The following is a 16,325-nucleotide window of genomic DNA, read 5'->3' on the forward strand; positions in this document are numbered from 1 at the left end:
CGCAGAATATGGAGCAGTCACTCTGCCTGCTTCCCATTCACTGGGAGTTAACTTTTCTCTCTCACTTGCATTGGAGCCCCTTCGACTTCAGGGATGTGACAGCAAAAGAATTTGGTCCAAGAAATGCTGAGCAGGCAGCCTGCTTCTGGAAATGCACAGGAGTATCTCTGTTTAGCTTTGGAATGAATGTTCCACTTAAAAATGCCAACCTGTCCAAACAAGTAATGTGTACATAAAATACATGCCCACAGCCTTCAAATGTGGTGTCTTTGGGTCTGTTCCTGGTAATGTTAGCAAATATTTTAAAATCTCCACACATTGATAAAATGATCATTACATTGATCAAGCAGAAGTTTCTCTGGTCACAATCCTTAGGCTTCTTGAAAAGCAGAACACAAACCTGTTTGCCAATCATTTCACAACCTGTTGCCATATGGTAAATCACATTTTATTACTAGATACAGCAAACTCCCAGTGATGCTATCTAATAAGAGGGCAACTCCCCATTAAGATCCCCTGACTCATTATGTTAATCAATTGCATTTTAAACACCTTATAAGCTCAGCCTGTTGAATCCCTAGCTTCAGGTCACATTCTCTGTACTAAGAAGAAAAGGAGGACTTGTGGCACCTTAGAGACTAACAAAGTTATTTGAGCATAAGCTTTCGTGAGCCACAGCTCACTTCATCGGATGCATTCAGTGCATTCTCTGTATTGATGCTGGTGCTTTGTTGTGCTCCAAGATCTAACAGGAGCAGGTACAAGCTCCTGGGGAATGGCTGATTCGAAATGATTTTATTATTAATGCCATTGCTGCTAGGGGCTGGGTCCAAAAGAATGTACTGCATTTGGGAAAGACAGCGGTGTGGTTTGTCCGAGTACTGTACCTGCCCTTCTGTCTCTCCTCCCCCCCCCCCATGAGGAAGGACCCCTCGGTGAGGAAGGAGTGGAGCAGAACAAAGCTGGAGGTAATGAAGGCAAAGGGGATTTGTAAGTTCAGCCTCCCCCCCCCACTCCCCGAGTTTCCTCTGCCCGGGGGCGGGGGGAGTTGATAGTCACCCAGTCTTGGGAGGCTGGGACACAGCAGTGGGGGTCACATCATGCCCCCCCCCCCGTACAAGTCCGGTAAAAAGAAGAAATGCCAGGAGAGGAAAAGGCGACTCACGTCCCTTCCCCTCCCCCCGCAGGCTCCGCCTCTCCACGCTTGTCCAGCCAACACACACACACGTGCCGCCCATCCCGCGGTGGGAGCGGGCGGGCGAAGCTTTGCCGTTTCTTTGGCGCAAGATCCCGCTCTCCCTCCCCGGCGCGGGGGTGCGGCAGCTGCCGGCCGCAGACAGTCGCGTGTCAGGCGCTGCGAGGCGCGCTGTGCATGTGTCACTTCGCCTCTCCCCGCCGCCCGGTGCGCCTCGCTGGCTGCGGGCTGGGGTCTCTCCCTCTCCCGCCGGGGGGGGGGGACGCCGCGGAGCCCGCCCGCCGCTCGCCAGCTCCTCCGCCCAGCACCATGGACAGCTCCTTCCCCGCCAACTCCAGCGCCTGCGGCCCCTCCGCCGCCTGCCCGCCTCTGCCGCCGGGCGTCTGGGGCAACCTGTCCGGGCGCCCGGAGGAGCCCGGCTGGAACCAGTCCGACGCCTGCGGCGGCGCCAACAGCAGCCAGGGGGCAGGCGGCGGCGGCCCGTGCCCGGCGAGCGGGGTCAGCCCGTCCGTGGTCACCGCCGTCACCATCATGGCTCTCTACTCCGTCGTGTGCGTGGTGGGGCTCTTCGGAAACTTCTTGGTCATGTATGTCATCATCAGGTAAGGGGCTGCCCCGGGGCCGGGGGCCGGAGGGAGAGAGACCGAGGAGGCACCACACACTTGGTTCTTGGTCGCTGTCCTCGGCACTGCCCGCAACCCGGGAGTAGCTCCCTGGCGCCAGACAGCGCAATTGCTTGACCCCGGGGCTGGGAGAGGACGGGCTGGAAGGGGGGCGTTAATCGCTCTTGAATTGGCTCGGCTGAAAGTAGGGTCCTGCTTGGAGATACTTTCCACACCCAGCTCCGTCTCTCCCGCCACCTGGAGAGGGTGTGAGGTTCTCGCAAATTTACCTCTTCCTGCTTCAGACGGGGGGCTGAGGGGGGATCTTTTAGACAGACCTCTCTGTTTTCTTCTTTCTGCTTTGTGGCTAATCGAGACGATATTAATGTATTGCTAAAATACCCTATGGGGGCATGACGCCTCTGCAAGGGGTAAACTGAAGAGGTGCTGGGGAAAAGTTGCACTCTAGGTCTGGTAGTGAAAGAAAAACATTTCGCAAAGATCAGATCAGAGGAAGGCAACGGACCTTTCTGCCTGATGAAGGAAATTTCGGCAAGGCTCAGAGGTGAGCTAACTAAACGAATAATATTAAATTACAGAGAAAGAAATTAACACAGTGTGTCACAGAGGCAAATATGACATCTGTTTGTTTACGTGGCAATTTATAATCTTCATGGCTGTGATTTATAATCTGGTAAACGCTCCCTGAGAGTCCAAAACAAATGCTCTAAAATAAGTGGAGAGAAATGCATTTGCTCAGAACATTTGTGATGTGCTTTCACACAGAACTCGAGGATACTAGCTAAGGAGACAGAAAGATTTAAACTATGATTCTTTAACACTACACACACGTGAATATTATAACACCTAACCTTTTTAACACACATAGCCCTTTCTTCCTGGGGCTCTGTAGTCTCCCCCTTGAAATTAAAGGCAAAATTCCCACTGACATCTACTAAGGAAAGGATCGGGCCCATTAAAACTAATTACTGTTTTTCCGATGTTGTTGCAATCTTTCTTAGCTTTCTCACAGATAATCTCCCTTCCAGATAAATATATTTACTAGTGGGACAACTGTTATTCAAAGGAGCCATTTAAGATTTAAAGGGTCATTTTATAATAAGTTGCAGTTGCTTCATAAGTGATCCCTCCACACTTGCAAATCAGATTTCTTAATACAAGGCAAGAGAGGAATGAAATTTGCTCATTACATTTGTCTAACATTTGGGAGAAATCAGATTACAATCACTTTCTCTGAGAAAACAGCACCATCTATTGAAAGCAATGATCGCAACAGATGGAATTGCTGTAGGAAATTGGGGGTTCATTTAGAATACATATTCTCCTGAGAATATACACCTTTCTTGCGTTAATTTTAATGTAATTTTTAAAGGTTTTCATGATGTGATGAGAAGAAGAAATAGAAATAATTTTATATATTAAAGCAAGGTGATACGTTATCCTGAGTGGTCCTGAAGTTATAAACCATTAGTATTTTAAATAAATAAAAATAATACGATGCCTTACCAAAGGCAAAACCAGATTAGTAGTTATTTTCTAAAATTGTTATGGTTTTCATTAATTTAATTTTGTTGTTTTAAAATAAATTTGTATTTTCCAGGGAATACAAACAGGAGGGAACTTTTTAATGTCTGATTCAACCTGGGACTAATTTGGCAGATTGGTGCGGCAGGGCACAATTAGCAGGAATAGCATGGAACCTAGTTGCTAGTGATGAGAGCTGTATTGTAACTGAAAGGGCAGGATGGAAACAGTCCCACAGCATCTGCTTGCATTACAGCAGCAACCACAGAAGCTTCACAATGGACATATTTCCCAATACTGTGAATCTTAACTGCAAAAATACAGGATTTGAGATATTGATGAGAATAGAAATTTGTCTCACCCACAGTATATATTTAAGAGCAGAAGTATCATGCTAGTGAATTTATGGTACACCAGTTAATAAGACAACTTGGCCAACAGGGTTAATGGAAATGGAGATTCAGTAATATACATCAGTGGTTCTAACTGGAGTAGTCCTATCCAAGGTCAAGGAGCTGTTGTTTCAAATAACCCTTTAGGAACTAGATTTTAAATTGAAATAGCTGGAAAGATTCTGTACCACTCTATGATTTTATCCAATCAGCAAGACATGCCATTTCCTGGCAACTTTGCAGCTGCACAAATACTTCTAAATGGCATGATGACTGTAATTGTATGATGCATGTATTGAATGTATTCCACTGGGGAAAATAAGATGCATAATATAACAGAGTAAAGATGCTTGTAAACAAATAAGTATTGGTTTGGGGTTGTTTAGTTATGCCGGCTGAACCTGTTAAATATCCAATAACTGATAGCACCATTTTAACAATCCTTGCTTTTATTATTATTTGTATTACAGCAGCACCAAGAAGCCTCAGTGTCCTAGACATGGTACATAGGCATTTTAAGGAACAGTCTCTTCCCCAAAAAGCTTACAATCTAAATAGACAAGACAAAGAGTGGGAGAAAGGAAGTATTATTACTTTCATTTTACAGATGGGGAGATGAGGCACAAAGAGGTTAAGGGTGGGATCCATAAAGGTACTTAGGCACCTAAATCCCAGTTGTAGGCACCAGTGAGATCCACCAAGCTCATGCTTGGCTGCCACATAACCTTATAAGTAGCTAAAGTCACTCAGCACCTATGTTTTTGCAGTAAAAGTTCCCTAGGCGCCTATGTTCCTACCTGTGGACATGTGCATTGCTGTCTCATTCTAGGCATCTGGGTACCTATCTCCCACCTAAGACCCAGAGTCATTTGCAAACCAGGGGAAGATACGTGTTTGGCTGCTTAAGTTGGGGTGGGGGCAGGATTTGATGCAATGAGCATGCTCAAAGGCTGCCTACCACATTGAGCTCCTCAGGTGAGTTCACACAAAACTGCAAGGGATGAAAGGGAAGAGGCCTCCCTTATAACCTTTAGCCCAGTGGTTAGGGTATGCAGGTGGAATATGAGAGACCCCGGTTCAAGTCCACCCCTCTGCCTGATAAGTAAAAGGGATTTGAATAGGGATCTGCCACCTTGCAGGTCAGTGCTTTAACCACTAAGCAATAGAGTCATTCTAACTGTCTGTGACTCAATTAATATTCAGTTATTTAATTAAAATGGAACAACTTCAATTGGAGAGAGATCCGCACGAGAATATTCTATTTCTTCAATGGGAGTTAGGCACCTAAATACCTTTGAGGAACTGCGCCTGGGTACCTTGCTCAGGGCCAACAATAACAGTAATGACTTGATCTTCAGAGGTGTTGAGCTTCAATAACTCCAGCTCTTTTGGAAATGTAGTCGAAAGCACATAGAGTTTCCCCATAGTCAGTGGTGAGCTGGTGCCGGTTCCCACAAACCGCTTGCTAAATTTTGAAGCAGTTTTTAGAACCGGTTATTAACCCGCTTCCCTGCAGGGGGCTCTGAGGCTTTGATGGGCTCCGGCCGGGAAGTGATGTAATTCTTCCTCCGGCCACCGGGGGCGATGCGCTGTGGGAGCCATGTGGGCTGCTGCCTGGCCCTGGGCACAAGCCCTGTTGCTGCTGCTGCTCCCCTGGGCCTGGGGCTCCCAATGCTGCCTGGTGGGTCCCCAGCTACTCTGCTGCGCCTGGGCTGCGTCCTGCTGCTCTCCCCGTGAGTAACCACCACCCTGCCTTGCAGCCAGCCCCCGTCTCCAGCCACCCCTGCACCCCCTACGCACAGCCAGCCCCTGCTGCACCCCCTGCCCTGCCTCCAGCCACCCCCGCACCCCTGCCTGCCTGCAGCCAGCCCCCGTCTCCAGCCACCCCTGCACCCCCTACGCACAGCCAGCCCCTGCTGCACCCCCTGCCCTGCCTCCAGCCACCCCCGCACCCCTGCCTGCCTGCAGCCAGCCCCCGTCTCCAGCCACCCCCTGCCCTGCCCTGCCCGCAGCCAGCCCCTGTCTCCAGCCACCCCCTCACCCCGTGCCCTGCTTGTGGCCAGCCCCAGCGCACCCCCTGCCCTGCCCGCACCAGCCCCTGCCGCACCCCCTGCCTGCAGCCAGCCCGTCTCCAGCCACTCCCGCACCCCTTGCTCTTCCCGCAGCCAGCCCCTGCCGCACGCACCCCCTGCCCTGCCCACAGCCAGCCCCTGCCGCACGCACCCCCTGCCCTGCCCGCAGCAAGCCCGTCTCCAGCCACCCCCACACCCTCTGTCCTGCCCGCACCAGCCCCTGCCGCACCCCCTGCCCACAGCCAGCCCATCTCCAGCCACCCCCCGCAACCCTGCCCGCAGCCAGCCTCTGCCACACCCCCTGCCCTCCCCTGCCCGCACCAGCCCCTGCCGCCCCCCCTGTCCTGCCCTCAGCCAGCCCCTGTCTCCAGCCAGCCCTGCATCCCCCTGCCCTGCCTGCAGCCAGCCCCTACCTCCAGTCAGCCCCTGCCCTGTCTCCAGCCAGCCCCACACCCTCCTGTCTCCAGCCAGCTCTGCATCCCCTGCCCTGCCTCCAGCTAGCCCTGCCCCGCGCTCCTGTCTGCAGCTGGCCCCACGTCCACTGGTGCCCTGCAGTTCCCAGGGCAGTAACCCTGCACACCTGCTTCAATGAGGGGGGCAGGGAGCAGCTGGGACCCACACATGTGCACACCCTAGGGTGACCAGACAGCAAGTGTGAAAAATCAGGACGGGGGTAGGGAGTAATAGGAGCCTATATAAGAAAAAGACACCAAAATCGGGACATCTGGTCACCCTAGCACACCCCCAGGGAGTGGCGGGGACCCACACATGTGAAACGAAGCTCATTTCTAGTTCAGGCCCATCTTTTTAAAAAAGAACTTTAGGCAGGGTTAACATACATCCGCATTTTCCCGGACAGGTCAGGCTTTTTGGTTCTTAAATCGCCGGTTCTTAAATTCCTCCTGGGAAAATACAGATATGGTAACCCTGTTGGTACAAAAAATACATACTGGGGCACAACCCTTAAATCAGAACTTTTTATAGGGAACCGGTTGTTAAGATTTTGGCAGCTCATCACTGCCCATAGTTAAGGTGAAAGCTCCATTAGAAGTAGTCAAACATCTACCCCCTAGCTCCTCCAAAAAGAAAAGGTCTTTCTGAAATTTTGCACACCACATTTCATTGTGGGTACATTATCTTTCCAGGAAGTTTGATAAGGTTAAGAAAAGGGGTTTTAAAATTATGGTTTTGGAGCACTGATCATGCAAGTCCTTGCATAATGTTCGGGTCTAACTATAATCCTCCATACTACTACTCAAGCCACTTCTGCATCTGCTCCCTTACTCTCCTGAGCAAAAGGGGTCAAGTCAAAGAGTGAAAGACATAGGCTTAAATGTGAATCTCAGTTTGCAAATTAGGTGCTTTGCTTATCTGTTTGCTCTTTTCCTTGACCAAATTTTTGCCACTAGGGAGGAGTGACTTGGCAGCTATTCAGCAGCATTCTCATTGATGCAGGATCAGATTCTCCAGCACATCCTGACTTTCTCATCACTTTTTACCTTGAATTTATATGTACACCATTCTTTACCTGCATCCTGTTGGATCAAGTCCTGGGTAGCCAACTCTAAGTTGTTTCTCAGTGATGATCAAGCAGCTCCTCTGCTGTGTTTCTGAGTGAACAACAGAACTCCATTTTATCACCCTCCATTGATTTCTTGACTATTGTGGTGCTATATTAGCTATTTTCTTTATGGATTCCATATAAATATTAATTACAAAATGAATAGGGTGCTGTAATGCTTTTCAAAAGACATGAAGGCGAATTATAATTTTCTTCTTAAATTAACATTTTCGTCGGCAAACATTGCTAGGCAACAACAAATGTGACTTCTAGCTATTGAGTGGCACATAAAAGTGTGCTATTAGTAACACAGTGAATTCAGTCACCAAAGCAAACTATGGGCCCTGTCCTGCTCCCATTCAAGTCAGTGGGAGATTTGTCATGGATGTGCATGGGAGTAGGATTGTGGACTAAGGGTCAGATCTTCAAAGCTATTTAGGCACCTAACTTCCACTGATTTCGATGGGAGGTAACTGCCTAAATACCTTTGAGGAGCTGAGACTAAGACTTTAGCATGTCCAGTGTTAGAAAGATGTAATACAAATGTAGTCAATTATCCTTGACACTACATGGATGTCTGGAAAGACGGAATATTTACCTCAGAGCTCAGTCCCAAGGTACTGAACTCCTCCTGAGAGGAGCTTAGTGCCCACAACACCCAGTAAAGTCAATGGGAACTGAAGGCACAGCATACTTCTCAGGATTGGAGCCTTAACTGCATTTCTTATAAATTAAGACTGAAGTCCCCTTGGTGATGTGTTCTTTATAAGAAATGCCTTGTATCTTGATGGTAAATGATTTGCCTAGTACCACAAACTTGAAATTACAGCATAAGAATGGCCATACTGGGTCAGACCACCAGTACATCTCGCCCAGTATCCTGTCTTCTGACAGCGGCCAATGCAGGGTGTTTCAGAGGGAATGAACAGGAGCTGGCAATTATCAAGTGATCCATCCCCTGTCATCTGCTCCCAGCTTCTGGCAGACAGACGCTTAGGACACCCAGATGAAAGGAGTCTTTACCAAATGATAGAAAACAAAATTCCTCCCTTCATATTTCTCAGGACATTTTTTTTAAACTAATGATTTAAAGGTAAAAGAGAAGCTATGATTAAGCTCACTGAAATCAATGGAAGTCTTTCAGTTGACTTCAGTGGGTTTTGGATGAGGCTCTGTAGGAATAAAAAATAACATTACTTTTAGTTTTTAATCACAGAATATGCTTTATATATTGTGGCAAATTGCCAGTACGATTATGATGGGTCCCGCGCTTCCTCCTCTTGGGGTGGAGGGGGTTCAGGGTGCAGTTTCCTGCCCCAGAACTAGGGTATCTACTGTCCCACTAGTAACCCAGAGAAGAGTAGTGGAGAGGGAGGGACCCGGGCCCACCCTCTACTGCGGGTCCCAGCCCAGGGGCCCTTCGGATAGTGGTAAACCACTTGAACTAGTGCTTCCTGCCCCTGGGTTACTTCCCTCTCCTGCTCTTCAGCTTGTGGGGCTTCCTGCCCTCTCTCTCTCTCTGCACAAGCTAGGTGTCTCTTTACCTAGGGTCTTGGTCTTCTAGCCAGCCATGGCACTGCTCCAACTTCTTCAAACTGCTCTCTGCTCCAACCACTCCTGGTCCGATTGAAACCGGGGGGGGGGGAGGTTATCATGTGACTGGCTTCAGGTGCTCTAATTGGCTTCAGGTGCTTTAATTAGCCTATAGCAAACTTTCTTCCCTCTACAGGGAATAAGGCTCCCTTCTATTACTCTCCTGCTGCCCTCTGGCCATGCTGTATCACAATATTCAAACAATTGAAAATTGTATTTTGTTCTTTTCAGTCAAGACATGGTGGTTAGAGCCCAACCTATTGCCAGGACATATTTCAGAGTCATCCCTTTGTGATCAGATGAAGAAGGGAGCAGCAGGCAACAGCAAGTCCAATCTGCACGTAGCTGATCTCCATGTGTTAGTTACAACAGGTCAAATTTTTTTAAAAAAAGTTATGGTTGAAAAATGGCCCTTTTTAAAACCAAACATTTCACACAAAACTCATAACTTTCTCTAAGAATTTTGCTTGCCATGGCATTTTTCACAGTTATCCCACTTTTTTATCAAAACTATTACCAACATTTTCCATGTGAAAGCTGGAAATTCTGATTCAGTGGTGAGTTGGCATCTAGCAATTTAAGTAGCCATGACCTCGCGATAGGTCATTCTGTGTTAGCATGGAGCAGGAGAAAAGGAGGAAGACGAGCCCTCAAAGATCAGAGGCAGGAGGCAGAAGACAGCCTGTTCAGGATTTGGATGAGGGGCAGTAAAGGAGGGAAATGGGCTTAGCGGGATAGTGAGGGGCCGTGGTGGAAAAGAAAGGGCCCTCAAGCTCATGATGGGAGGCAAAGAGAAGGTCTAGGACCAAATTAAGCCTATCCAGGGCAGTAAGCACACCACACCATTAGAAATTGATCTAATGCTATGGCACCCTTTTGTAGCAGCCAAGATCATCTCTCTTATCTGAAGAGGTAGGGTGGCAGCATTGGGATCCCTCCAGTACTTAGCTCGGTAATTGAGGTGCATCTGCTTGGGTAAGTTGATTGGACACACTGCACTCTTCTGCTCCTGCCACCCATACAGTGCTTTGCTGGATTGGTGGTGGTAGGGTGCCTCCAAGCAGGGATCTGGAAGTTAACACCTCATTGAGATGCATTGTGAGGTTCACCCCTCTGAGTGTAATTTCAGGGTCTCTGCAAACTCAGACTAATGTGTCTGCATCGGCTGCACTGCAGGTGCATTTTCAAATTTTTCTTCACAACTAAGAAGACTAGAAACTTTTTTTTTAACTGAAAGACAAGTTTCTCGTGTAATCAGAGGACTCCTGAATCTGGGGCCAAAGTGCCTATGCCTCAATCCAGGCTCAGAGTGAGGTACTGAAGGGATGGAAAATGTTGATGCTGATGTGTATTTTTTATAGGAAGGCTTTTAGAAGGGGACTCAATGATTCTTTTTCTTGTGTTATGTGTCACTGTTGTGAGGGTAATCTTTTCTTTGCTTATTTTGTGGAAAATATTGCTGCTGATTTCTTCAGATTCTTTCTGCTTTTAACATGTGGTATGTGAGTTTTTCTTTGCTAATGGCAACAGTGGGTTTATCGTGCTTGGTTTTCTTAACTGCTTTTTTGAGTGGTGAAACAGTGGTTTTGGGAGTGTTTGTTGTTTGGAATGCTGTACATTAGAATCCGATTAACTTATTAATGACTAAGAGACCCACTGCTGAATTATTGACATTGTCAAAAGGCCTGATCCAGAGAAATCAATGGAAATCTTTCAGTTGATGTCAGTGGGTTTTGGATCAGGCCCAGTAGGAGAAAACTGAAAAAGCAAAGGTGATGTATCTCAAAATATGTTTTATATATTCAAATACTTAAACTTATTGTTATTAATTACTCGATAATGTTTCAGGATACACTACTATAGTAGAATTTGTAAAATGAATTAATTCTGGGCAGTATGTGACCTCACTGTAATTGTATTTGATAATAGGCATTTTCAGAGTAACAGAAAGAAACAGCATTTTTGTGCAAATTATAGAGTGTGGATTAGTAAATTCTACTGTGAGTTTTTTTGGTTTTGTAGGTTTTGTACTTGTTTCTGCAGTGTAGAAGCCCTGGTCTAATAAATGTGTTATCAACTACGGAATTCTGTCAGAAATCTATTTGGACAACCCACTTCATGAAATCATACCTAACAATCGTTCCAAGTGCAAACCACTAAAACCAAATCCCACTGTGAATGTTTTGGGGGAGGGGGTTGCAATAGTGCTGCACTTTTAACTTTCTTCAAGTGGGATAAAAACTATGTGCTGTATCTGGGAAATTAACATCCGTTTTTCTATTTCTGGTATTATTATTTGTAGGACTGTCAATCGCAGTTAACTCAAGTGATTAACTCAAAACAAATTAATTTAAATTTAAAAAATTAATTGCAATTAATTGCAGTTTTAATCACACTGTTAAATAATAATAGAATATCAATGTAAATGTATTATAAATATTTTGGATGTTTTTCTATATTTTCAAATCTATTGATTTCAATTATATCACAAGTACAAAGTGTACAGTACTCACTTTATATAATTTTATTACAAATATTTGCCCAGTAAAAAGCTAAACAAAAGAAATAGTATTTATCAATTCACCTCATACAAGTACTTTAGTGCAATCTCTTTATCGTGCATGTGCAACTTACAAATGTAGAAATTTTTTTTACATAACTGCACTCAAAAACAAAACAATGTAAAACTTTAGAGCCTACAAGTCCACTCAGTCCTACTTCTTGTTCAGCCAATTGCTAAGACAAATAAGTTTGTTTACATTTACAGGAGATAATGCTGCCCTCTTCTTATTTACAATGTCACCTGAAAATGAGAACAGGCACTCGTATTGCACTGTTGTAGCTGGCATTACAAGGTATTTAGCCAGATGTGCTAAATGTTCAGATGCCCCTTCATGCTTTGACTTGTAGATTGCACTATTATTTATCTTTTTACAGTGCAAATATTTGTAATAAAAATAATAATATAAAGTGAGCACTCTACACTTTGTATTCTGCATTGTAATTGAAATCAATATGTTTGAAAATGTAGAAAAACATCCAAAATATTCATAATACATTTAAATTGTTATTCTACTGTTTAACAGTGAGATTAAAACTGCGATTAAGCGTGATTAATTTTTTTAATGGTTTGACAGCCTGAATTATTTGTTAGTTTTAGTAGTCGTACCAGAGTACTGACTTTCTTAAGCTTTTCCTTTAAGACTATACTAGTATTTATGAGAGCTGTCTGGAGGACAACAATTCTGGTTTGTGGCAGCATTCAAAATTTTTGTTCCACACAAGCACAACACCGAAACCTTTTGAATATTTTCATGAAAAATAGAATTTTGTTGAAATGTCTGTTTTCAGATGAAACATGAGGTTTTCTGGTCAGGAAAGTGTTTTGAGTCCATGGCTCGCTGGATACTTCAGACCACAGAGAGCAACTCTCATGCTCTATAGCTTGCTAGGCTGTGGGAGATCCTGCTTCAAGTTCCTTGACTCTGCTGTGAATCAAGGACTCGAACCTGGTCTCTCTCAACCCAGTGCAAATCAGTGATCAGAAGATTAAAGAGTATGAGAGAGTCTCTCTCTCAAGTGTTTCAGCTTTGACACAATGATATTTTGTCAAAAATATTTCTTCCAACTCTAATTTTTACTTGCTCACTGTCTTGAAGCTGCACAAGAATTGACTGCTGCAGTCATGCTGTACTGTTGGCACTACAATTGTGCAGGGATAGCATGCCAGTGCTGCTGATTTGGTATGAATTACCCTTTGTTTCATACCAATTTATACCTTTTCATTCCTTTGTGTGCTTTGCACAAGGGGATGGGGTGACCGGGCCCAAGAAAGGTAGTTTTGGACTGACTTTTGATATAGATAGGAGGTCAGTGAAGGTGACGGAGGATGCTGTGCGTGTGATGGAAGAAGACTCGACAACTCTTTCTCTGACAAGATTTAAAGCTTTAGTCATTATTCACAGGGAAGAATAGGGGCCAAAACTGACAGATAGCAAGGGATTACGAATTAAGGCAGTCTAAGACTAAGATTTTGTCAACACTAGCACTTTTGTTGGCAAAACTTTTGTCAGTCGGGGTGTGAAAAAATACATATGTTTCACTGACAAAAGTGCTGGTGTGGACAAAGTGTCTTGCCAACATAGCTAGTGCCACTCATTGGGGGTGGTTTAATTATGCCGGCGGGAGAACTCTTTCACCAGCATAGAGTGGCTACAGATCTTACAGGGGCACAGTGTATAGTGTAGCCATAGCTTAAGATGGGAACTGTTTGGACCAGGCATAGGTTGAATAACCAGACAAAAATTATCGTAAAGGAAATTTTATCAATATTCATGGACTAGTTAGAAATATTTTAGATCCAATTTTTTTTTATTTTATATACACATTGAGGAGTAAGAGGCGGGTATAACATGGTGTGTACCACACATTCTTACTTTTGTATTATTATTCTTCCTGGCCTCTGACTTCCCCCTCCTAAGTTTGTCATTAACTCTGTTTGTAACCCTTCCTTATTTAGATCCAGAGACAACCACATGTGTTTACATTATCCCCAAGGTACTCAAAATAAGCAAGGACAGTAGAATGTAAGCCCTTAGATTGTAAACTCTTTGGGATTTGACATCATGACATTTCTGTGTTCTAGAGAAACTGAGCACACTTAGGAGGTTAGATAAATGGTAAATAGCAATTAATGTGGTACACATTTTCAATATTTGTGGGTTGGGTGGAGGGTGATTTTTGTTTCCATCAAAAATTGGTCAACTGAGAAGAAAATAGTGCATGTTTTGAGAATTCAAACCATAACAGTTCCTTAGTAGCAGTTAGCCAAGTGATTATATGAAAAATGCACTCCAGTTATATGCTGTATTAAAGTCCATATGGCTAGCATTATTACTATGAAATTATTGAACGGTTATGAGAAAAATACCACCTGGTATTTCATGTTAAATAACCTGAACACCATTGTAGCTATCAGTGTATTGATCCATATCTTTTACATTTACAGAAAGACAAATGTCTGTGTTTACATACCATCTGTGGTTGAAACTTAGCCTGTGTAATCTCTACGGCTTGGTAAATCTTTGACTATCAGGCCATTTTCCCCCAGAGATCAAGGGAACCAAACTGATGAAAAGCATTTATACCTTTGTATTTATTTTATTAGAACTTGAACAAAGAATGAACATGACTCAAATGCTCTTTTCTATGCCTTTATTCAGCCTCATTAACAAAATCTATATTAACATTTTTTACATTGAAATATCACATTTAGGATAAATTGGGTGCCTCGGGGGATTGGTAATGGACCACATAAGCTTTCGTTTTATTTAAGTCTAGTTCAGACTGCCACTGATCAAAAGTTGTTACCATTTAGAGGTCAATCCTGTGAGGTTATTAATACCTCTGCTACACCCCTGGATGATTTGGTGCAACACACATTACAGTATCATACCTTGAAGCAAATACTGGGTGGAGAGAATGTTGCATCTCATAAAAGGAGTGTTACACAAATTACCACACCATGCAACACAGGAACTCCGGGAAGAACTGTGCTTCTGAGGAATGTCCCTGAAGCACAATTCCTCCCAGACCACCCCCAGGGCAATTCATCTGTGCCCCATATCTTACTTTGGGCTGTGTCAAATTAGCTTTATTTAGCTTTCTCATTAGATGCAACTGTGTAAAAATCCTGCAACTCCATGTTATTGATAACAATTGTGGTCAGATAACAGTGAAAGGATGAGATCAACATTTATCATCTAAAGTTATTTGTCTTACAAATATCATACTAAGTGATTTAAGGCATTTGTAATCACTTCACATACAACTCAGAGTGGTGAGTTTGCTGATTTTCCTTAAAAAATAAGGACCAAATTATATCCATGAAGCTGCATGCACATCTGATGACCAGTTTTGACCCATATATTACAAAGCCAAAGTCACTCCACTTTGCTACATGTTGTTCTCAACTAATAAATTAGAGTTATTATTGAGCCAAATTCTGCCCTTACCTCCGCTAATGGAAATTTGTAGTAAACTAATTTGTTCCAGAAGGATTACTCGGAATATACCCTGTTGAGCCTAAGGACAGGATTTAGCCCAGGACTCATGAAGTAATTAGCTGTTAAATGCAGAATGATTCTATCTTTATGGACCATGATTCATATGGAAATTTCCATCTGAGTTCAAACCAATAATGCATCTAGTCCAGTGTGCTGTCTGATCATGACTGTGTCAATCAGGGTCCACACAGCACAGGGGGAGAACAGGTTTACCTCCGCCCCCAAATTGAGCAGTTAAACCAACTGATTGCATACTGTATTATTGTACTACAAAAGAGTAAAACCTTTTATGAAAGCTTGTGATGTTCTGAACTTGATGGTCATTCTGAGATACGTATTATATATTGTGATTATGAATCTGTAGAAAACTACTCCTAACCAGTACAACTTCAGCTATACCTCACAGCAGGGAGGGGCACCTCCCACGCCAGTTGTTTACAGGAAACCAGCTTCAACAAGTACCCGTCCCTTGTCCAGCCCAGGAAAAGTCAATGGTGGACCATTACAATTAATGGGAAGACATTGAGACATCAAGTTCAGAATTTTTTTTAATTGTTGGCAAATTGACAAGTCAGAAAAACTGAATTGTTTTAGGGCATACAAAAGGGTTCTTTTAGACAAAAGGGAAGTGTTTTGTTTTGATCCAGGTTTGATTGGTGTTTAACATATTATTAAATAATTTTAATTAAAAAATTTCCTAGCAACCATGAAGCATTGCTTGTGTGCACACAGATCCTGTGGAGTATTCCTGCAAATGTTGCATTTGTTATTATGGGTGCAACCACTGATCTTTCTCAAAAATATGTTTCCCTGGAAGCATGGGGGAGGGAAGAAAGGTGAGTAGTTGAAGTTGAGAGTGGTTTTCTGACAAAGCAAGTATACCCTATAAAGGCCCACTGCTAGATAATGAGGATATACTGTATGTATTAACAACATTCATCTTTTCTCAGTGGTGTATTACACAGCTCGTATGGGAGCAACAGTTACTACTGGAGTCCCACCTTGTGTCATACTACCTAGTCATAATGAGACTGAGTTAAAGGTGGTTTGGCAGTCTTACCTCCTCTGACTGCAGGGAAGTTCGACAGTCTAAACACTTTTGACTGCAGGGAAGTTTCACCCATTTACACTAGAGTAGATAGAGCTCCAAATGTTCTTACTGTTCATTAGTTTGTGTATCAGAGCATTCACTTTACAGTAAATTTCTTTTTAAAATGAAATTGCTCTTCACTGCAAGTCTGGGAAAAGAGGAAGATTAAGACAATAAGAACTTTTTGCACTGAAACATAAAAAAACAAAG

The 16,325-nt window shown here is 44.0% G+C and overlaps 1 protein-coding gene across 1 annotated transcript in view; it reads left to right on the top strand.

Annotated features, from left to right (window-relative positions):
• The first annotated feature begins 1,258 nt into the window (after positions 1-1,258).
• The window catches only part of OPRM1 (opioid receptor mu 1), a 35,402-nt gene continuing 20,335 nt past the window's right edge, over positions 1,259-16,325 (top strand). Inside the window, exon 1 of the mRNA XM_038397296.2 lies at positions 1,259-1,797. Within this exon, the coding sequence (XP_038253224.1) occupies positions 1,373-1,797 (425 nt within the window). The 5' untranslated portion in view covers positions 1,259-1,372. The remainder of the gene's footprint in view (positions 1,798-16,325) is intronic.

The sequence above is a fragment of the Dermochelys coriacea genome, chromosome 3 (genome assembly GCF_009764565.3).
Source record: "Dermochelys coriacea isolate rDerCor1 chromosome 3, rDerCor1.pri.v4, whole genome shotgun sequence".
NCBI lineage: Eukaryota > Metazoa > Chordata > Testudines > Dermochelyidae > Dermochelys > Dermochelys coriacea.